Below are 24,526 nucleotides of genomic sequence, written 5' to 3'. Positions count from 1 at the left end.
TTTATTCTTTGTTTTTTTTGACATTTCTCCATCTAGATGATTCAAATTAGTTGTATTAATAGAGAAAATTTGATTCAAATTTTGATTTGGGGCTAAAAAATAATTTTTTTTTAAAGGCACAATTTAGTTGCTCAATCAGATCACCTGATAAAAACGATTAATATTGGGACCACTATGGACATCAGCAAACGAAGGGTATATAAACGATGGATTGTGATAAAATTCGAGAATGTGTAGATTCCATTTGAGCAAGCTTATGTTATCGTTCATATCAAGTCCTTTTCGACAAACGTTCGTGTGTGGAGTCTTGACTTGAAATTTCGTGCTTCCGTAGCACCATAGAGTTACTAGTAAACAATAAATATGGAGGACGAAAGTGTGGCAGCCACAGACAATGTTGTCACCGAGTTTGCTTCCTATGAAGACTTTCTAGACAGCCAGATTACACCACTAGATTTGTATTATTTGGAGGTAGGTCAATTTTTTATCCTTTCCTTAATGCTGCTTTTTTATCTTTTCTCCTACTTGCACGATGGTGATGATGAAAAAAGCATGGGTTAAAGTTAGGTAGGGTGATGATGTGATGATAAAGAAAAGACACCGGGAACCAAAGTAAAAGTGTGCACTTCTGACATGAGATTGGTAGTTAAAGACAAGAAAACACTGATTGAGGGATAATTTCCACATAACCAAGGACAGATTTCTATTTTAGACTTTAAAAACATCTTCATAACAAACAAAGGTGATTCAACATGGGCGGGTGAATGTTACACTAGCCCAGGGTTAACCCAAGCTATGTGAGGGAAATTGGGGAGATGGCTCCATGTGTGTGCCGTTGGATGTTGCCAGGAGTTGTTTAGTAGAGTGCGGGCCCTAATACACCGGCTCACAGTTTCAAAAAAAATACTGCATGCGCATATCATAACATGTAATACACATGCGCAGAAAATGCAGTAAAGTATCTTTCGCTCAGGGAATTCAAAGGCAAAAAACGTTTTATTTAAGAATCCTCGTTGAACAGGTTATTAGAAAACTCAAGTCATTTTGTATCTTACCAAATCAGTATGATTAAACTATTTGATGATGTTATTGTGTGTGGAGCGTTATGTAGCCTTGGAAAATCTATTATCTAATGTATATATGAATATATATATTCAAGATTTGTAAATAAAAAAGATATTTTATATTTTTATAAGGTATTTATTTCTTATATATATATACTTATATATTAAAAAAAAATTATAGTATTACTTGTGTTCATTTAATACATAGGAAAGAATCAGAGTCCAATGGAATATCTTCTTCAGTCCTTATCTTAACACAACTAAAGTGAAACCCACCATTACACAAGTCACACAAAATCCCCCTCAGTTGAATTGGCGAGAAGATTTAAATAAGTTTTTAGGGCATTTTCACTCCACATTTTAAAATCTTTCAATGTATTTTCCTTATAAAGGGATGCCTCTAAGTTCGATGACATAGTTAAATTAACTGTATATTTTTTTTCACTGATAAAAATCGAAAGAGAAAGTAATCGCAAAAAAACCCACGTGCGCGTAGATATCTATTTATAAATAGATATCTACTTTGTTTCTCTTGATCTGTTATTTACACTGCTTTCTCTGTTTTAAAACAAAGATGGAAAACGAAACAGTGATCTTCGGTTTCTCTGGCAATGCATTCGCCTTAATTTTGTTATGCATAGATGAATTATAGCTGAAAAAAAAATTATTACATCTAGGTAGAGGCATTATTATTTGTTTTTTATCATATCAAAGCTTAGTTGGGTGATTTTTTTGATTTCCGAGGCAAAAACAAGATAGGGACTTGTATTTCTACGTTGTTTGTTTACATTCTTTACTGCCTTTTCTGCGCGTGCATGTGCATTACGTAATGCTATGATATGCCTGTGCAGTATTTTTGGAAACTGTGAGCCAGTGTATTGGGTCTGCATAGCTTAAAATAAGCATTAAATACTCTAGGACTCTTCATCTAAGCGATGGTGATGGAAATAGACAGGGTATATCCCTCGATATTAGCGAGGCTAGCCATGTAAAATATCTATCTAAAAGATGCAGTCGCTAAGTATAGCGAGGTTTCTTTATGTAGCTAGCAGTACTAGTGATTTTATATTTTTTGTTGTTAGCCATACCCTATCAATTGTTACCAGGAGGGACCACAAAGGTGGAAATTTCTGCCCAATTAGACAATAGTTGTGTGGGGATTAAACCCACAACCTTTTAGACATGAGTTGAGTGCTCTTCTGACTGAGCTACCAATCTCCATGTATATTTTTGCAAAAATATGATTAGCTTGGATGGCTTGTTATGTCTTCAATTACCACATTTGTCATTGGGTTTGCCTTGAGAAAAACGTTTTTGATTTGTGGACAAGTTCATTAATATCAGACCATATTTTAATGATTTTTGGACATTGGTATCAGTTGTTTTAAGTTTATCAGAACATCTTTATGAAGAATAAGTTAAAAAACCAATTTGATTTTAGACTTAGAATTATAGTCAAAAGTTCCTGAATATGAAATCCCTGTTTCATAACAGCATATATTAACATAGTTATTATAGCTTGTTCCAGGAACAATAAATTGATAAAAAATTAACAAGCCCAGAATTTTGAAATTGATATAAAAATCCTCTAAACTCCTTATTTTTATGAGTTATTATGAGTATTTTGCTTTGAATATGATGTTTTTAGGAACTTTCTGCGCAATTTTGCATATTTTTTATTTCCAGGACACAAAATTGATAAAAATATAAAACATTAAAGCTACAAAATTGTTAGGTTTTATCAGCTTGTGACTTGTAATTATTTTATGAAAATACAGTTAACTGAAGTAGTACTGAATATATATCCCATGTAGAGCAAAAATGTGATTATTTCTTAACAAATCTAAATACTCCACTTCTAGTTATTTTGTAACCAAATCCTGTCCAATTCATTCATTAAATATATAGTATGGTAAACATATATAGTAAACATTGTCAACCATATGTGGCAGTAACCATTTATGCACTCAATACTCAATGAGTCTAACACAACAGTCTAAAAAAACTTAAAAAGGCAATATTAAAGTAGAGTTTGGTTATTTAAATTGTTAAGATTTTATCATTTTATTACCTCTAAAATTGTTTTCAGGCATTATTAAAGAAGACTTGATATGATTTTAATGCTCTTTACAAAATACAGGACATCTATCTAAATTAAAAACTGAGTTTCATTTTGACATTTCAATAATTTTTGTTTGTTAAAAGTTTATCAGTATATTGTTCAAATACTCTGATATATTTGTGTCCTGATTTTTTTTTTAGTAAATATACCACTAAATGATAAGGAAATTAAAAACACAGGGATAACCAAAGAAATGATAAATTGCTGACAATGTTACTTTTTTATCAAGATCATCTACCACAACAGTTTTTTTTTGGTATTTTGACTAACTTATACGCAGCATCCCTGAAAATTTTAGCAAACCAAGCGGATTTATAAACAAATTATGAGGAAATTTTGCTTTTTTGCAATGTCCAAATCAGTGTTTGATATTTATGAACTTGCCCTTGTACCACAGCCGACCTTAGGCTGTCATCAAAAATATCTTGCGTTTGCGTCCTCCGACCGACTCCCTTTTGGTAATAAAAACCCGAGTCGGTAAGTCGGAAAAAGACAGGGAGAAAATTTTGCGAGATATTTTTCAAAAAGAAAAATTTTTTTCGCCAGAACTAATTTATGCAAAATTGACAAAAACTTGTGTAAATTAATTTCAGTAAAAATTAATTTCTTAAGGGCACTCCTGTGGCTACTGACAGTTTACAGGGTGGCGAAAAATAGTCTACAAACGATGTCGAGTGGTGCTATACTGTCTTGGCCCTGGGAACGAATTTGCTTGCTCAGATTTGAAAATCCCGGGAAAGAATACGCCTGACCTCCGACCGACTCATTTTTGCAGGGTCTTCAGGACGCGAACAGAACATATTTTTGATGGTGGCGATATGTACAGTATGTGGGTCGGTTGAGATTAAGATAAAACAGTGCTTTGCGTTGTCACTTTTATTGAAAATATATATACATATATATAAAAAATTTGCCATGGAAAAATATTGCTTAGAAGATGAGCCCCTGTGTGGAAAAAATCCATAAAGCATTACAAAAAATGACTGTTACTAAAACCTAAAATGCCTCTCTTCAGCAAGCTATAGCATCTTTTCTCCTGCAACGAAGTTTCCAAAGCCTAAGGAGCCTTCCACTGAAAATGTACAAACACAGAAGTCTGCATGGAAACAGCTTTCATTGTTCACAAAAATAGAATAAAGAATTAAAAACAAACCTAAGAAATTTGCATTGGAATGGGGCATAGTTTTGTCACGTTAACAAATGGGGCATACTGCTTATAAACTGGTTTGCTTAACCGATTCGCCTAAAAATGTTCAGTGCTGTTCACAGACAGGCCAGCCAAGCATTTCAAAAATGGATAATATTTGCAACACATATAGAACAGTTCTTGTTTCTGACTATACTCACTACAACTTTTATTGTACTGTTTTGCACATCAGACAAGGAATTTCAGATCAGCATTTAGCATCTAGAAGAAAATACTTAATTTCTTCATCTTTAAATATGTACATTACTAAAAAATGCTAAGCATCTACTACAAGAAAGTTAGTTTGTTAAAAAAGGAAATTAGAATGTGTAAATACACCTAGCTAGAATAAAACAGCATAATAAGATATGAAGTAAAAATTAGGCATGTATAATTAATTTTTCTCCCTACCGTTAAATGATCGCATAAACGCCCTTGGTCAAATAAATGCCCCTGTGGAATAAACTCCCTCCTCCCCCCCAAAAATGGATTTTTGAATAAACGTCCCCCCCTTCAGACAGAAGATTTTGAATAAACGCCCCCCTTCCGCTCATAATACCCTTCTCTCTCCCCAATACACAAAAACAATCCGTACAAGGTCCTTATTAGAACTGATCAGTCTTAATACAGACATATACAGACTACAAAAGGGCCTGTATGCAGTGTTCTTGCCTTGAAACACCCTTGAAAATCGCTTCCCATTGCCAGTAAAAAGAAAAATTAAGTTGTACTAAACAGATTCAATTCTATTTTTAATGGGAAATTTACAATCTTCGTTTTTATTTTTCCGGCAATTCAAGTCAAAATGTACAAACAACAAATTGCACATTTTATCAAATTTTTGTTTTTTTGTAATAAACGCCCCTGTCAATTTAACGCCCCTGTCGATTAAACGCACCCCTAAAACGTCAATTTTTGAATAAAGGCCCCCTGCGGTTATTCAATCATTTACGGTATACCACATCTTAACTAATTCCGTCCTAGTAATACATTTTAAACCCGCATAAATATTGTGCACCTAGAAATACACAAGTTTTCTATATCAAGCTTATAATACTTAAATTTAATTCCTAACGAGGGTATGGGTAGCCCTCCAATAGCAGATGTCTTTATTTTCATATTTCTTTTTAAAACTTTTGATGGAACATTTGTTTTTACATATGTTGTTAAAGAAAATCAGTGTGTACCTTACATGCTTTGACAACAATGTGTTATACCATAGTTTGAACATATATCTAGGATGAAGAGTTAGCAAGGCAGCTTGTTGAACTTGGTTATCGTGGTAGTGGCGAGGTAAGTTTGATAAACTCTTTTAGGAATGGATATTGGTGCAACCAATTTTAAAGAAGAATAAAGACCTAACGAAACTCTTTTGAAACATTCTTTGTGCAAAACATCATTTCAAAAATGTATGCATGCTTTAATAAATGCACTTCTGCAATACAGAAAAATATTTCAACAATATGCAATAATTAATACCAGGTTTCAAATTTTTCTTGTACATGTAGGCGATTGCATTGTATGAACAAGTCTATGGCTTATATTAGCCATTTTTTAAGAAATAGGGAGATGATACAATATGAGACAATGATTGTTATTCAAGATGATATAGTAGAGAGAAAAATATTTTTTACATAATTTTGTCTTTCTGATAATTATATTTTAGGTTTTAAAAAGAGAGGAATTTGTTGCAAGAAAGCAAGCAGCTGAAGCTAGCAGATTATCTAAACGAAGCCAACAAAAGTTTGTTTTAAACCCTCGTTTTTTATACATGTTTCCATTTGGACCCTGTTATGAAATTAACCACTTTAAGAACATGCTTAGTTTGCACAAAGTACTTGTGTTTTCTATACGTAGCGACTTTGTTTGTTTGTTTGTTTTACTTTTTATTTACTTAAACCAGTTTATTTTACTATTACCATAAATGTCCTATTTTAAGAACTTTGGCTAGCTCTGGTAAGAACATCACAGATCCATTCTTAAAAGCCCTCCAACAACGTGAGGAGGCGAACAGAAATGGGAAGATGACTGTAAGTGAAAAAGCTCGACTTCTGAATTTTAATATCTGTATACATTCAGGATTGTCATAGGTCTTAAAAAGTCCTGAAATTTGGTAATATTTTTGAAAATTCCTATTTCGTTCTTAAACTGTTAATCTCATTTTTAAATTTTTTTTTATTATGTAAAGATTTATTTATTTATTTTCAACCATTATAGCATTTTTGTTAATATTTTTTATAGACTATTGTATTCATCAGAGATAAAAATTCAAGAGGACAAGTACGAAGTTCTTTTTTTCTCAATCTTTCTTTCTTTCATTTCTCAATCTTTTTTTCACCCGTAAACTTTCACACATGCACTAATCTTTAGGAGATTTCAGGCTATATTGATTATGCACAGCGTTTAAAGGTATGGCATCTACTTACTCTACAAAACAATAAGAACTTCATTTAACATTTTCCTAAAAACAGCACGAGCGTTTAATAAAATCTGAATGAGGGGATGTTCTTCTATACGACTATTTTACAGCAATAGCAAAGAGGATTTTAGCTAAAATGTGTTACCTCCATCACCCATTACTGTCAACAATTATCTTTTTATCAATGACTTCATTTAAACTTTAACTCTTCTGAAAACACCACGTGACTTGCATTTTTTCCTCTTTTTTGGAATTGAAAGAAGTAGCTACGTTTATTTAAAGAAGGACGTGAATAGTTTTTTTTAGATTTTTATTTTGTTTGTTTAAGAAAAGCTTATGTTTCAGACATGGGTGTATATGTGCTGGTCACCGTTCATTTTGTTTGTTAGTTTGTTTGTTTGTTTAGACAGAAGATTTTGAAATGTATTTTACTGGCAAGAAAAGATTTCTACCAAGACCATCAGATCTAAGGTATATGTCATATTATATATACCTGCGTTAGAGCTGTTTGTTTGTTTTGTTTTGTTTGTTTGTTTCTCACTACTTGGATTATTTTTAATTATCTTGTGTTTAGTTTTTATAACTGGGAAACACAAACATGTACTTCAAATCCTTCTGCAAATTATCAAGTAAGTTAAGCTGTATTATTTAACAGTTGAATTGATTAAGCAAATTGAAAGAAAACAGTTCAACAATCATTTTCACGTTTCGTTTTTTACACTGCAGGTAATAGCAGAGAACACAAGTGGTTTGTTGTTCAAAAACAAACGCGACAGAAAAATCTTAAATGTCGACCCCAAGGTATATAATGACTTATAAGTTGTTTTGAAATTTTTAGTGTTTCTAGAAGACCCTTTTTGCTTAGGCTTGTATTTTTTGTGGTCCCATAATTCACGTAATTTAAAATTGTATTAATGTAAGCTGCGCATTCATAATTTGGATGACGTAAAGAAAATAGTATTGCGTCGTGTTCTTTTTCTTGGTTTGTGAACGTGTTTACGCTCTCCCCCGGTGTGTGTTTCACAAATGAATGCCATTTTAAAATTGATTACATTATTACAAAGGTTAAAAATTTTTAAAAATGCACATTTAATTCGTTAATTATTTTCGTTAATTATTATTTTTGTAATGTCACCTGTCAAACTTTCGACAGAGTTTTCACGTCTCTCCTTTTTTTATAGGCTGCAACACCTGGGGATAATTCTACCAGGCTAGTCGTCGAAACTCCAAAATACACTCAAGTAGTGTTGTATGATCACATTACTCGGCGAAAAACTTAAAATTGGACCTTAATGTATATTTTATAAGATAGTGCAAAAAGTTTGTTTTTTAACCTGAATGTTGAAATTGTTAGCGTTGAAATGAAATAATTGTACTGGAAAACCTTTTCCGACTAAGTTTTTCTCGAACATTATTTTCAGGACGCTTTTTTAATTTTTAAGATTTTATTTTTGTTTCTGTAAATAATATAAAGTGAAATATGTGATATATATTATTTAAAAATTATAACGATTGATCTCTATTTTGTTTCTTTATAAATTTTAATGTATGTAAGATTACTAAGACAGAGGGCTGTTCACATGCTGGCCTCAGATAAGCAGAAGTATGATCTGGTGGTGCATGCTGTGTTGTTTTCATTCAGTTAACCAATTAAGCACTTTCTCCTAATAAACCCAGTCAATCGGACAAATAATTCAGGACAATAAATTTCGTAACTTCATCTCCAGTGATTTTTTTAGCGCCTGATAGATGCAAGTTTTCGAAATATAATAACTCTGTTTATATGAGATTTCTTTGATGTTCTTTCTTTTAGCTTTTATGAACCAGGAGAAAAAACAGGTTTTTTTTATTTCGCCTATGAAGTTTGAGGTCTGCTTAAAGTCGTTTTCCACTTGATCTTTTCATTTTGTTACAAAAGACAAACGTCCTGGGAACTAGGTTGACTTTATTATTAATTTAAGTGGTAATCATAATAATAGTGATTTTTTTAAAAAAACCTCCCCCGTTGTTAAATTACCACAATGCTTTCACTTAGTAAAACCCCTTAACCACGGAGAGTGACAACATACGATAATTTTATTTTATAATCTCAAATTATTGCTTGTTTCAGCTCAACTGAATGACAACCTTTTGACGTAATGTTGATGACGTCAGAAGTGGGTTCAACTTTGTATAAAATATTTTTGGTTCCGGTTAACATTCTGTCAGCGGAGGAGAGTGAATGATTTAGTATTTATTAAGGAGCGACGTCGAGTAAAATAAGTTAGTCAATACTTTGAACAGAAAAAGGTAAGATCGTTTCTAATTTTCTTTTTTTATATATTAAACTATTTTGGGATATTGGTTACTGTATGAACCTTTGCACTAGAATAACGTTTCACGCCTAGTAAAGACCTTCGTTTCCAGGGCTTAATATCAGCAAAAATATATCCTGCGTCTCCTTTTATATTAAAAAGGCAAAAGAGTCCTAGGAACGAAGATGGCCCAGTTTAACCAACAACATTATTTAAGAAAATCTGCAAGCAACTTTTTAAATGTTTAATTTTCTTCCTTTAAGGACTAAAATTTTTAAAGATTTTTTTAGTTGTAAAGATATGTATATTTAGAACTTATAATGAGCTGGATTCTTTTTGTCGAAAGTGTACGGGTAGTATATTTCATTTGTTGTTAAAATTGTTTTTATTTTAGATATTATTCCCTTATAAAAGAAGAAATGGTTGAAGCACACTTTATTCTCAACATCGTCCATTTGGTGTTATGTGCAGCGACACTAGGGGGCGGTATAGCATACATATACGCCCCTGAACACTCAGACTATAATGTGATATTACTAAAAAATCTATACGTGCCTATCTGGGCTCCGATTTTACTAGCAGTAAACCCAATATTAGGACTGATAGGAAAATGTACAGGTGTTCGTGCTTTCTTTCACGTTAAGTTTGCTTTTGATATTTGGCAATTGATCTGGTGGATAGTTGGTACGATATTCTACGCGCAGCTTGGTCCGAAATATCGCAAATGTTTTGGTAACATGCATATTCAAGACGAAAGCAGCGATAGTGACCGTTTCTGGTTACGACCGCGTTGTTTCGGATCGAACGCTGGTATAACTGGTGCAGATTCATCAGCAGACGAGGATAGCATTCGTTTGGAGTATAGGATAGTTATATATATCACTGTGATGTACTCCATACAAACAATTTGTTTGATAGCATCTTTTGTATCATATTACAAAGAGATTGGATGTTGTTACTGCTGTCGAGGAGGAACTCGAAATGAGGCCATACCATTAAGAACTGCTTAAATGATAAGAACTTAGTAATATTTTATTGTATATTGTACTTCATAAACTTGTGTAGATAGGGTTAATGTTGATACTTTAATTGAATCAAATTGAAACTTGCAAGCATAAATTTTCCCTTTTTCACCCAAATAGACATACCCGCGTCTCTCGCTTCCGCGAAAAAGAAAAAGAAAAACGTAAAAAAAATACCACCCCAACAACGAAAAAGACGTGTTGTATGACTTTGCTAATGACGCAGAAATTTCGCTAGTTGTTGAGTAAGAATACAATGGAGTCTCTCTAAAGTGGACACCATTGGTGTAAAGTCACTTTCAGAGCAAATTTCGCCGAAAACATGAATTTTTTATTTTTTGTTCTATTCCTTTCAAATCAAGGAAGGATATGTAATTTGATGAATGTGAAATTGTATTATTTATACGCTCTATTGTTATATAAACAAATAAAAACTAACAAATACATTGTATTTTATAATCTACTCGAAGAAATCTCGGATTGAAGTTTGCTTTCTTTTTGTTATTTGGAGATCCTCCACCTTTTTTCTTAATTGCATGTCTTGACTTCCTTGTCAATAATAGGGCTGCGACAAATTCTTATGTTTCCGACAGGCTTGGAAACAAGAACAAGCCAATTCGGAAAACAAGACAGGTCGAGATATCCCCTGATTTTCTAATCGATCTAGTCCCCTCTACACGACATCTTGTAAAGTGAACGGTACGTTCCTAGGTTTCCCGGTGTTGCCCCCGGTTTTACATCCATTTTTGTCTGGAAGTTTTTTATCTTACCCGGGGTTTCAAAAAACAACACTGTGTAATAGTCTTACTCGACAAGTCGTCTAGTTTGCAATTTCTAAGAAAATCTCTTCCAAGTAACAAGCTCTCTTTAACAACATATATCCTAGTATTGTATACTCCTATGTTATGCTTGATTTCGGCATTAAATTTCCTTTTTAAAGTTAAGTGTTCGCCCTAGTAAGTTTCTAAAATTACGTCAGTTTTCTCGAGCTTATTGACTTCTCAAAACTGATTATTATGTAACTTTTTGAAGACAATAGTGATTAAATAGCCAGTGTTTATTTCGAAACTAACAGTTCTATTGTTGATCACCTGCCTAATCGGAATAGTTAAGGTGGAAAAAATGACGCTGGATCTCAAACAATTTTCCGCACTCAGATCGCGCTTTTTAATTCGTAATTCTATTGTTCTTTGCTCACGTTGTCAAAATCAGAAAAATCTTTTACTTCAAGCGAGAATGGCTTCATTCACCAAAACAAATGTAATTAATTCTTGTATTCTTTAAGAGGGTACTTGTGACCACGCGGCTTTGTACTTATTGGTTTATGGTAATTCAGGGTTTGCTGTTAGGTGGATTTGAATTTTCTGTTGTCAGTATTTTTACCGCAGAAAAATTGTTTGAGACCAAGCGCAAGTTTTTCTCGGTGCTTTCTTAACAAGCTGTATGTTTTGCTTCTAATAACAGTAAGAAAGACTGCAGTTTGCTTTAGTTCTTCTATTTTTACTTGCAAAAAAGTATAATTCCAAACGTTCAACATACTCCGTCCAGTCAACTCACCTAGAATTGAAATGTTCTATAAAACCAAGTAATGTAGCCATAGCCACACAGCACTGTAGAATATATTCAAAATATTTATGCAGGAACATTCTTCATATTCTTTTAAACATTGTAGTGTTTTGCATTGAGTGGATTTACCTTTGATCTGCATTTGTACCGATGCAAGACGTCTAGAAAATGTTCATCTTCATAAATTTTCTGATTAGTGGTTTCCAAAGCTCTACAAAAAGGTAAAAAAAATATGCAATGCAGATCCAAAGACAGATAGATAACAATGCTGCTGCAAATTTTAAAAAAAAAATCAGTTTCTCAGCTGCCCACTCTTAAAATGTTTCACTCTCAACGAAGTTCGTAATTATGATGATTTGAAGAAGAATGTCCTTCTCCGTAGTTAACTTATACAATGGTTTCATTTATTTAATCTCATTAATCACGGAGAGTGACACCACAACATAATTTTAGTGGGTCCACTGTATAAGCTATTTTTATTTTCAAATAAAATAAGAGTGAATGGTTATATATCCAGAAGTGCGACGTCGAGTAAAATAAGTTAGTCAACACTTTGAACAGAAAAAGGTAAGATCGTTTCTATTTTTATTTTCTTGTATATTAAACTATTGTGGGATATTGGTTACTGTATGAACCTTTGCACTAGAATAATGTTCCACAACCAGTAAAGACCTTCGTTTCCAGGGCTTTTTGCCTGCTTGATATGATAAATATATTTTATGTTTTTTCGTATTAAAAGGCAATCGTGGGAATGAGAATGGGCAATTTTAACTACTAACATGTGTTAAATAAATACTGCATCGAACACTTCAAGTATTCTTAATTCGGTCACTGCAGAAAATATTTTAAAGATATTTTTTTTAGGTCTAGGAATGCACAGGGCCGATAGTCTTGATTTTTTTTGTTAAAGAGACAGTATATTTCATGTGTTGTTAAAATTGTCTTCATTTTAGATATTATTCCCTGATAAAAGCAGAAATGGTTGAAGTACACTTTATTCTCAACATCGTCCATTTAGTGTTATGTGCAGCGACACTAGCGGGTGGTATAGCATACATATACGCCCCTGAACACTCAGACGATAATGTGACATTACTAAAAAATCTATACGTGCCTATCTGGGCTCCAATTTTATTGGCAGTAAACCCAATATTAGGACTGATAGGAAAATGTACAGGTGTTCGTGCTTTCTTTCACGTTAAGCTCGGTTTCGATATTTGGCAAATTTTCTTGTGGAGTATTGGCACGATATTCTACGCGACGCTCATGCCGGAATATCGCAAATGTTTTCGTAACACGCACAATCAAGACGGAAACTTTAACAAACACAATGGTCTTAAATTCATGTTAGGACCGCGTTGTTTCGGATCGAACACTGGTATAATTGGTGCATATTCATCAGCAGACGAGGATAGCATTCGTTTGGAGTATAGGATAGTTATATATATCACTGTGATGTACTCCATACAAACAATTTGTTTGATAGCATCAATTGTATCCTACTTTAAAGAGATTGGATGGGGTAACAGCTTTCGAGAAAGCAGCCAACGAGAGTCTATAGCACTCGAAACTGCTTAAATGATAAATATTCTTTGCGTATTGTATGTTATAAACACTCTTAAATGATTCAAAATCTAAATACTCAATCTTCGATACCATAATTGAATCAAATTAAAACTTGTTGGCCTAAACTGTAATTGCCGCGTCTTTCTTTCTTTTTTATTTTGCCGTTAAAGAATATACAGTTTTCCGTAAGAATAAAATACAAATCTAAAGCTATTATATCGTATAATCTAAAGATAGGATTGCATATGCTAAAAATATTAGCTAGAGAGGTAAAAAATGGCAGGAGCGAGAAGAAGTCTATAATAGCCTTATCACTAAGCCCCCAACCTATATAAAAGGTTAGCATTGAAGATGATGAGGAGTTGTGTTATATGTGTCGTACGTTGTAACTTTCGTGTGTTCTAAAATAAATATAGATTGTCAGTAGTCAATAGTTTATGTTTTAGTTTATGTTTGAATTCGTTATGTGATGTAATAGTTTTCATGTCGTTATCAAGAAATGTATTCCACAATTTAGGTCCTCTGCTAGTTATAGAGAACTTTGTGATTGTATAATTAATCCTAGGTTGAAAAAAACTGTTAATTGAAAATCTGGATGAATATTTATGTTGTATCTTCTGAAGCTTTGGCGGATAACAGCTTTGGCGGATTTAGAGATATATTAACCCTTATTAGGCCTGAAATTTTTTGGAGCTCTAAAGAACAGGGATGGAAAGGCGGGGGTGGGGTGCTCCTCTCCAAATGCTCTCATCACATAATGCTGCCATAGACGGAAAAAAATCATTTTTCAAATTTACTTCTTTGATGTAGTCCGGATATCTGGCCTCGATATACAAAGGAAACACTGTCGCGTGAAACAAAATTCAAGATTTCTTTTTTCCTGAAATAAATGGTAGCTACTGTTTAAAAAGTATCAAAATTCGATAAAGAAAAATGGTTTAGATGTATGTGGCATCGTAAATTGAGTGAAACCTCTCCCAATCGGACTTTTATACAGCACAAAAAGTTTGATTTGACCCTGCTAAATCCTTTGAAAATTTTCTGCAGCTCAAACATTTTAAAATAGATCGATTTTGCATAACACAAACAGCGCATTTTAGGCTCATGTAAACATTGTGATTTTTTTTTTAAATAATTTTTTATCATTCGTTTCTTTATTATCCAAGCAATGACCTTCTTTCAATCTGTTAAAGTAATAATTACGAATCAATTTCGACAACACAAACAACAACACATTTTATTTCATCAAAACTCGCCAAAGATAGGCTTTGTTACTTAATGAGCCGTTTTTATAACAAAAAGCGGCAGGTATTACAAAACAGGCGTCGTTTTTGAAACTTTGCCTTAACGCGAAATCCCGTGGGGAAATTCTTATAAGCGGCGGTACGGTTGCCAGTATCCCGCTCTTACTATAATTATACTAAAATCACTTTGTGTTTATATGGAAAAATTTTGTCCAGAAACAATTTAGTCCTGTCCTTGCTAGGTGGGATCCCGCTTGTACTAAGCAGAATCCTGCCTCAGATGGGACGTTTTTTCTATGTAAACACGCCGTCCTGGAACGTAAAAGATGGGACATTTTTTTCTATATAATCACACCGTCCTGGAACGAAAGAGATGGGACGCTTTTTCTATATAAACACACCATCCTGAAACGAAAGAGATGGGACGTTTTTTCTATATAAACACACCGTCCTGGAACGAAAGAGGTAACTTCAGCATATTTTAAGGTGGTTCCCCTAGAAAAAATTTCTAAATTTAAGAATTGTCTTTTAGCTGTTTTTTGACAGCAAATTTATCTTAGAATACCGTGGCAAGTAGTACTTTTGACAAATTTAGGTTTTTATTGCGCATTCTGCAACTTTTTCCAACCAACCGCAAATATAAATGCATAGCAACGCCCATAGTATTTATTTTTACATTTTTGGACAGCTTTCTTGCCCCTCCGTCGATGTTTAATTCCTTGCAATAGCTAGGTGATACTTTAGGGCCTCCTAAGACAATATATGACAGTTCTGAATATTAAATGTGGTGTTCTATATGGAGTCAGAAAGCTGTCGTAACGATGCACCCTGCGAAGTGAACTCGTCATCAATTAGACTTAAGACTTAAGGTCCTAGGTATTTGGTGCTTTTTAGGTGGAAATAGTGCTGTTGTAACCTTTTGTCGATCCACAAGCCAAGAATTCTCAAGATCGAAGTACATACGCCTTACAATTTCTTCTGTGGATGCAGGCATTAGTACCACCTAGCGTTTAAATGAAGCCGATTTTCAAATCAAAGTTTTGTCCTTCAGTTATTTTGTCGAGATATTGCCTGTTCCGCCCTGTTTTAGCTTTTCAGTCGTAAAAAAAAACTACCGCATCAGTTCTCTGGAAGACGAGTCAGCCTTGCAAAAATGCGCTTCACTTAATCCATACACGTGACCCTTGAGGAACAAAAGCGGTCAAAAAGGCACTCGAAATAACGCATGTTATTAGGTTAATTGGTTGGGCGTCGAGCAGCAAAATGTCATATTTTGCCTATACTTCTCCTAGCAACGGGTAACCATGGCAACCAATTAATGAAATTTTTGACTTAATTTTGTCGTACCGTCACATACTATGATATCCTCATCAAAGTATTGTCAGCAAACACAATCGTCTGTGATATAATTTTTTTCTAGGGGAACCTCTTAATTTAAAGAGAACTTTATTCTATTTAAAGCGAGAAAAAATCTGTCAAACATCCCTTCCCACCTCTCATGTAAACACTCCCCTAATTATTTATCTATTTATTTATTTATTTTCTTAAGAGGAGCCTTCGTATGTGTAACTTCTTCATGCCGCCAACACCGAGTATGACTGGAGAAATATAACTCAAAACTTCTTTTTTAAAATGTTTACCTAAACTCTCTGACAGCCAAACTGATGTGCTTTTGATTTTTGTTTACTAGAGGGAGAGCGTTTCCTTAACCTTCAATTTCGCAGCCATCATTTCCCGTTAATAAAATTTTCATTAAAATGTTTTCTTATTTGATTTTTTGCGTTAATGTCATCCTGTTTTAGAGTTACCCCACAAAAAATGCGCGGATCGCCATCTTGGTCACAGGCTACGTAGTTTTTTTTTCTTTGTATCGCAAAATACTTTAGAATAAGATAGGTTTGACCACAGCTGTTAGTTCTGTGTACAAAGTTCTTTTCATAAAACCATGTTGAGACATAAACTTTATTTTTGAAAGTTAAGCACACTCGTCACCAGGTTCAGATTTCAATTTACAACATGCTCCGACAGGAAACAGATATTACTTCCAATGCTCCTTCCTGGTTGCAAATAAAACAATGTGCATTATCATGAAATATTTGGTGAAATGCGTTATAATTGTTATTTTATTATCTGGGGGTGCATAGTCGTCGACAGGATGCATATCAGTTATAGCAATCCATGACATGTTTTTCATATTTATACATCCATCAATTATTTTTTTGCATACTTGGTGTGTAATAACCATGTTAACAAATTCCGTTGCTACGTGTCAACAAAACGCGTTGCTACGTGTCAACAAGACACGTTGTAGTGATGCGAATGTCATTTTTTAGTTACGGTGTGAATTATAATAAAACTGAGAAAGCGATAGCAACGACGGAAAGGCTTTGTTTTTAAGTTTATATTTCAAATTATTTCACAGCAACTCGTAATCAAGTTCTGCCTTTGATTTAAAGACGGCCATAGACGTTCGTTTTAACATTCAGCAATAGATTTTGCCTCATAACATCCAACATAATTCCCATCATAGTTGACATCAAGCAAAGCAATGATTTGAAATTGTTTTAATTCAAAAATTGACAGGGTGTGGTGAGTCAGATTGTAAACATGAGATAGAAAAAATAGCGTCTCATAACCGTCATTATTGTTTTTAAATAATGATTCGCAATAATTAAAATAATTAATGTTTTGCTCAGCTTAACTTACGATGAGGTAGCGTTTTTGACATACTTTCGATATAGTATGAAGTTTTACCGTCATTGAGATGTCTACAGGACATAATATCGCCCACATGGTTTTTGTTTGAGATAACAACCCGAAATATTATAATTTGAAATAAAACCAAGAATCAATGATTACCAAGTCACGTTGGATCATTCTTTTGTTTGGGAATCAAAACAACACAATTCTTGATAACTTAAAGAATTTTCTTCTTATAAATAGTATAAATTTACATATCAACACGAATCAATTATAGAAAGAACCTCGTTTGCAGTTTCAGGTTTTGAACTGAAAAAGAGGTCGCTTCTGATCAGATAGTATAATTTGCAGAAAGTAAAAAAATAATGCAAGTTGTACACTTCTAGAATCTGCAGGATTTAATAACGGTGAACATATTTCTTTTACTACAAGATCTTCAACATAGCTAATATGGCATTCTGGGAGACCAGGTTGATAAAAAAACGTCTTACGTCACTGCTTGCAAAATTCTTTTTGTTGTTGTCAGCAACAAAAAAAATGTAAACAAAAACTATCAGAATTATTTTTCCAAAGATTGGATTGGTGACTCATCCTAAACACATTTAATGAATGTAGCACATATAATCTTAAACGTTTGCATGTCAGTATACCTTTTTGGCTTGTCAAGCTCACTGTCGTAGTTATAACAGTAATTGTAGTTATCAAGACATAACGACAGCGCGATAATCGAGCCCAAACCGCGCCATAGTCGAACACATTTAGGGCTATAATTAGCATTCCAGGGGCAGTATTTCTTAATCTTACGTAGCCTGGTACAGTTTTGATTGATGTAGTTGTAATTATCCAGTCTAAATGACAGTAGTGATCGAATTAATAGTTCCGGTTGCCGTATTTGTGAACATAAATTCTTCGTGAATTTCTTGTTTACGGTGCCAGCACAGACAGCACTTTTCTCTTGTATAACTCTGCTTGGTGATTATGTAAACAATTGGAAATAGCACGCATTTGAGCAATGCTATACCGTAGGAGTATTGTATGGCGTCCAAGTTGGCAATCATAACCTCTTTGTTGTTTACCACGCTTAAGATTACAACAACAGTAACCGGAAGCCAGAGGAATAAAAACAGCATGGCGTAATGTTGAATCAACTTTAAATCTTTCACGTCAAATATTAAATTGACTTTTAAGCGGCAATTTTCTTTGCTTGTTTTGTTGCCAGTAGCCATGGTGATGGGAACAGAGTTCTCATAAACCTGTTTTTGCCTCAAACGATTGTTTCTCTTTGTGGAAGAAATTTGTTTAATTGTGTACGCTTGCCCGTCATTTTCGTCTGTAGTATGGTCGTTTTGAAAATGTAACGTGTTACTAGAATAACAGCTACTTGTTTGCGAGCTTATTGTCCGCATGTAATATAGCATCGACTCTTCATGTCGCCGTAAAGTTATGGATATTTTAATAAACAGAAATGCGAAAAGGAAACAAGATGGTACGATAAAAGATGGAAAAATTATTTTCTCGTACAATTCAAAACAATCGAATTTGTCCATTCGTAAATAGTAACGAAACATGCCGTAAACTGTCGCAACAAATAAAATGGACAAAATCCATATTAACACTAACATTCTCACAATCACTTGTCGATAAATTGTCCGATAATATGGTTTCGTCAAAGCGATTAATTTTAGAACAGTTAACGCTATTAGTGTCAACGTCGTAATTATTAACGAAGTGCGTAACAGAAAATTTTCGATTATTACGATATATTCCCAAAATAAATTTCCACTATCTTTTCTGTTTTCGCAATGAAAAATATACAACACTCGCAAGAGGATGAGTAAAAATCCTGTCGTTAAATCGCAAATAGATAAATTTAAGATGAACGCCGTTGTTGTGTCCATGAGTTTGTCCTTCTTTTTTAGAAAAACCAACAAAATTTGTGACATGTTTGCGAGCATAATCAAACCTCCCAATATCGGTACACAATATTCATACTTGTACACAAAGAAAGTCATTGCTTTTATAAACTTGAACTTAGTAAAATATACCCGCTTGTATTCACTGTTTATGCACCCAGATTGAACTCATTCAAGTTAAGCTCTATGATAATTGCCCTTAGGATTATTCTTTAATCCTTTACGATTTCGATCGTGTTCGATTTGTTCCGACCATTCATTAACTTTTCTAATGTTTATTTTCAATATTTTCTAACTTTTCTTTGAAGCTACCACGAATGAGTACAGACCATTGAGAACAATTTATCACACAATAAAAAATCTTTGTAAACTCAACTTAACACCAACTTATAAAGGATTTCTTTTTATTAACGAAACTTGAAAAAAATCTTTCATGTAACCACTCTGCTAAGGAAGTCATAAACTACTCCAATGAGGTTGAAACAAAGTTGCAATTTCTGTTTTCGTCGCATCTATTGTTGACAAAAGAGACTCTCATTAATTAGGAATAATAGATGTTTAATTAACCGACGGTATATTGACGTCCGTCATCTCGTCGTCATCAAAGTAAAAGTACGCTTTGTTTATATGATGGTCAAATCCAGTTCGTTTATAATCTTCGTTTTTGTACATGGACCAAGACATTCAAATATGTCAGGGATGTTTTATGTTTAAAGCAGTTTTTTTACCTTACAAAAAAGCGATTTTCCTTACTTTTTTGCAAACGCCGAAGAAATCGCGCTTCTTATCAGAAAAATTTTAATCAAAGGGTCTGTAAAACGGAATACGTTTTTCGACTGCAACGGCTTACACAAATTGAGGCCGTGGTCAAGTTTATAGCACAATATTTTATCAGACATGAGACATAAAACATGAGACATCTCCAAATAGTGTTAACAGTACGCTCACCTTTGACAAGCTGAAGTAAACAAAATCAGTCAACTACAGTTTGCAATATGGGTTTTATCTCAGTGCGACATATAAAACATGACTCGCATGTCTGTGGTCACGCCTAATTTAATTCAAACAAGGTAAATCAGCGAAAGGAAACGATGGTTATTAATTAACATATGGCTAGTGCACATCTGTTCAAATATTAACGACGTGGTTTATAAAACCTCGTTACTGCAACGATCTATTATTTACTGAGCACGATGCTTTTTCATAGAGCTTGAAAGAGCAAGCTTTTTGGATATATTGCATCACTTCTTGCAAAACGTTTAACATAGATCGGCCTTCCAATGCGCTTATTCCCGCGAAAAATGCTTGTTTTTTCCGGTGTGTTGCAAGCGAATGAGATTTTAAGGTGGTGAAGAATCATTGCTTTTAGGTAATGGTGATGTATAATGATGGTTTCTAGATTATACCTGCCATCAGACTATTTGGGAAAGAATTGAATTACAGTTTTCTCTAAAGAAGATTCATTCCATTATGTCACTACTTCATCATTACTTAAAAATGTTCAAACGAAACAAGCAGACGGATGTTGCTATGTTTCGTAAATATGTAATAGATAACAACACACATTTGGTTAGAAGGAACACAGAGTTTTCGTCAAAAGTCTGAGTAACTTTCGAAAAAAATGTATTTGCAAGCGTTAAAATTCTCAGCCTTTCTTAGGACCTTTGTCAAGTTTTAACGACGAGCTTCAGTTTCTCACAATAATGCTTCTATCAAAAGACATTTTAAGCAAGTCCATACTAAAGCAAGTTTATTTTTTTAATTATTATTTTTTTAGATGACTTTTATGTAATTTAGTTAGCTAGTCTCCAGTACTTTTTTGAATCGTTGGTAAAGTTATATATAAACGTGGCGGGAAAATAAAGAGCAGTTGACCAACGTTCAGAATTGGGTATCTAAAGGATGATTTACGTTTTTAAAATTTTATTCATTTGAATGCATTGCCTTATTGGGAATAAAACCAAGAATAATGACTTAGTTTGATCAGCCTATTTTTATTTAAAGTTTCCAAATTTGTTCCTACTTAAAGTCAATCGATAATTTTTCATATTAACAATAATAACGAGGAACCTTTTTTATATGTCTAAGATTAAATTTTAGTCTAGTGGAAGGGGACCGACACACTCGTCACTAAAATTTTCCTCGCTTTTTAATTTGTTCAGACTAGCCTAAACACAGTTATCATCCCCCGATGAGGTTCCACGACTTAATGAAGGTAAAATCAGTGAAAGAGTCGTTAAACATTATGACTCCAACGTGTCAATGTCAACCTTCATAAAGATACTCATTTTCGTGAAGGTCCTTGACACATAATTGTTATGGTTTGTGTTCATCACTTTTGTCCTGTTTTAGATGACCCCTAGTTATTATAAATAGCTGAACTGAAGCACAAACATGAGTTTATAATTAACTACAAGAGTGGCTAATTGCCACTCAAGTTCCGTTTTTTTTGTTATACCACCTCAAAATAACGCAATGAGCAGACATTATATTCATTAGAAAGCTAAAAACCAACCTCGCTTACAGACGGTATGGGCAAGGTTAACTTAAAATCTACTACGTAGCAAGTAGTATCAAACAAAGAGATATTTTTCTCATTAACAAAAAGTTAACAAATGAAGCAGTTCTTTTTCTTAGTCAATGATATTCTGCAAATTGGACAAGGAAAAAAATTACAAAATTTGTCCGATGATAAAATGTCGTGTTCCTAATTTCCATCTAATCTTCGGAAATTAGCCAAATCATCCAAATGAATAAGCGCTCTATGATGTGCATTACTATTGTGTACAAAAATTGGCACCTCTGTATTATTACAGGACACATACAAATTTTTAGCGAAGTGATGTCAACGGCAACACTTAGATTTGCATCAAACTCTTGCGGTGAGTAATCCTGGCATTAACGCTAGGCCTGATCACGTGATTAAGGGAAAGTTCCTGCTGCTTGTTAGTAGTTTCAAAAAGTACGTTTATATCTTTATGAGTGAAGAATAAATATGTATCATCAGCAAATAAAATTAAATTTAAGACACTAGATGCTCTAAATATATCATTGATATAAATAAGAAACAACAGTGGCCCTAAAATTGACCCTTGAGGTACTCCACATGTTATAATCCTGTAGTTAGTATGTCCTTCGTCATAAGAAATATATTGTTTTTTTTCGAAGAGGTAGTTATTGAACCATGCGAGATATGTAATTCTTATGCCATAATATTTTAGTTTTTCTAATAGAATCTCATGGTTGACTGTATCGAATGCCTTACTGAGATCAATAAAGACCCCAATTGTAAATTTATTCTCATCAAAGGCTTGAAATATTTCCTGACTCAACTGAATGATTGCGTGATCAGTTGAATGACCTGCTTGAAATCCAAATTGCTTATTATACAAAATATCGTTATTGTTCAAGAAAGAATAAACTCTGTTGTACATGATTCTCTCTAAAATCTTCGAGAAGCAAGGGAGTATTGAAATTGGTCTGTAGTTAGATACTTTACAAACTTTTCCTGCTTTAAAGACTGGGACAACTCTAGCTATTTTTAACTTTTTAGGAACAATGCCTGTAATTAGAGATGAATTAAATATATGCAGTAGTGGAGATTTTAGTTCATTGAAACAGTTCTTTAAGACATTGCTGCTGATTTGATCAAAGCCAGGACTTTTGTTGATTTGCAAAGAATGAAATGCTGCTTCTAGTTCCTCCTCACTTAGCTTTTTTTTCTCTATTTCATTATCGTAATATAACAAATACAATCTAAAGGATTCTGCACTGTGACCTATTTTCGACGCCAGGGTCGGCCCCACTTTAGTGAAAAAATTGTTAAATTCTTCAGCCATCAAAGATGGTTCCTCAATTTCATTTTCGTCGTTTACAAGTTTTGAAGGAAAATTATTACTTCTAATTTTCATTTTACCAATCACTTTCTTGATGATATTCCATGTTTTTCTTGCATTATGTTTGTATTTATTAATTTGTTCATTGAAGTAAAAATTCTTAGCACGCTTTTTTATCAATTAAAAAAGGTTTTTATAATTTTTATACAGTTTTTTATACATTCCTGTAGGTTTTCTTTCTTAAATACTTTTCATATAGTTTTTGTTTTCTTCGGGAAGATTTTTGGAGGCCCCTAGTCATCCAGGGATTAAAGAATGTTTTGGTCTTAATAAACTTAATTTCTTCTGGAAATGCCGCATCATAACTTTCCAAAAAAATTTTCAGAAAGCTATCATATGCGTCATTTGCATCCGTTGCTTTTACCACGTCGCGTTGCTTTTACCACGTCGACTTTAAACTGTAATTGTTAAGTCCGCATTCTACTAGATAGTTAATTCGTCAAAAACGATTTTGACACCCCATTTCTTACAGTTTGTAGCCTATAATTTCATGTCACAGTTTTGTGCAATCACATAAAAAAATTTCTGATTCATGTCTAAAATACATGCAGCGTAAATACCTGACCACAATTAGATATGAAAGAAACGCACCCCTAATAAATATGAAAGAAACGCACCACTAATGAATATAAAAGAAACGCACAAATAATGATTATGAAGGAAACGCCTTCTGATACAGGAATGTAAACAAGATCTGTTCTACGTGCTTCGTTGTCACAAACCCAGAACGAAAGAGGCTATGTAAGCATGTAGTATCAAAGAAAATAACTGTAAAAGCAACCAACTGGTAAAGTTAGTTACTTTTAAAGATCGAGAAAATTAACTTTTGTGTTACCGCAGCTACACAACAACATAACATATAACTTCAAAAAAATGTGTATCCTGCAATGTCCACACAAATGCTGTACTTTTAAGATATTCCTCGCGTCTTATCATCATCGCGCAGTTGTTCTACTGTATATTCAAGTTTTGTCATTCTTTAGCATTCATTCTCTCTGAGGAAATTTTTATAAGCGCTATTACAGGGTATTAACCCTTTTAAAGGCTGTGTATAAAAGCTATTTCCTGGTTTTGATTAAAAAGATTTGTTTTACTAAAAGGCTAATGACGGTAATTAAATTTTTCTTGTATGTTTAAATATTAAAATATTTTTTATTGAAAAGGATTACATGCCATTCATTTAAAACTTCAAATCTAAAGTTTACAGCTTTAACCTTTTAAGCTGAAACAATTCTTAAACGGTTTTACTGACAAAAGATGTTCTCCTTTGTCTGAATCACCTTAAGCATACAAGAGATCACGTGGAGAAGTATATGAACTAATGGCGTGGTAATATAGACCATTCTTGAAAGGACATATAACACATGAAAAGACATATAACACTCAACATCAACAAAAACTACTGCGATTGATCATTACTATTCCTGCTTTTTCTGATTTCAATTATCGCCTAGCAAACTGGCTAACAGACTAAAATGATTCGCCGGCAGGTTTCGCAAGACCTGCATGGTTATTACTTTATTCGGGTTATAAC

At 33.4% G+C, this 24,526-nt stretch overlaps 1 protein-coding gene across 1 annotated transcript; it reads left to right on the top strand.

Moving 5' to 3' along the window:
- The first annotated feature begins 158 nt into the window (after positions 1–158).
- On the top strand, positions 159–10,549 carry LOC130647327 (cilia- and flagella-associated protein 299-like). Its single transcript, XM_057453137.1, has 11 exons — positions 159–471; positions 5,612–5,665; positions 6,039–6,115; positions 6,312–6,402; positions 6,614–6,652; positions 6,743–6,781; positions 7,198–7,262; positions 7,366–7,420; positions 7,518–7,592; positions 7,973–9,080; positions 9,480–10,549. Exons 1-10 carry the CDS (start codon positions 364–366, stop codon positions 8,069–8,071), a joined length of 702 nt encoding a protein of 233 aa, XP_057309120.1. The 5' UTR covers positions 159–363; the 3' UTR covers positions 8,072–9,080; positions 9,480–10,549.
- Positions 10,550–24,526: the final 13,977 nt, after the last annotated feature.

Source organism: Hydractinia symbiolongicarpus, chromosome 6 (genome assembly GCF_029227915.1).
Source record: "Hydractinia symbiolongicarpus strain clone_291-10 chromosome 6, HSymV2.1, whole genome shotgun sequence".
Classification (NCBI taxonomy): domain Eukaryota; kingdom Metazoa; phylum Cnidaria; class Hydrozoa; order Anthoathecata; family Hydractiniidae; genus Hydractinia; species Hydractinia symbiolongicarpus.
Note: the sequence above shows the minus strand (reverse complement) of the source record. Positions and strands in the feature narration are given on the sequence as shown.

Bases quoted from the DNA above. Each gene is read 5' to 3' on its own strand.
- LOC130647327 (XM_057453137.1), top strand. From the start codon at position 364: ATGGAGGACGAAAGTGTGGCAGCCACAGACAATGTTGTCACCGAGTTT. The intron at 472-5,611 runs GTAGGTCAATTT...ACATATATCTAG, and splicing joins TAGATTTGTATTATTTGGAG to GATGAAGAGTTAGCAAGGCA. The intron at 7,263-7,365 runs GTATATGTCATA...TCTTGTGTTTAG, and splicing joins CCAAGACCATCAGATCTAAG to TTTTTATAACTGGGAAACAC.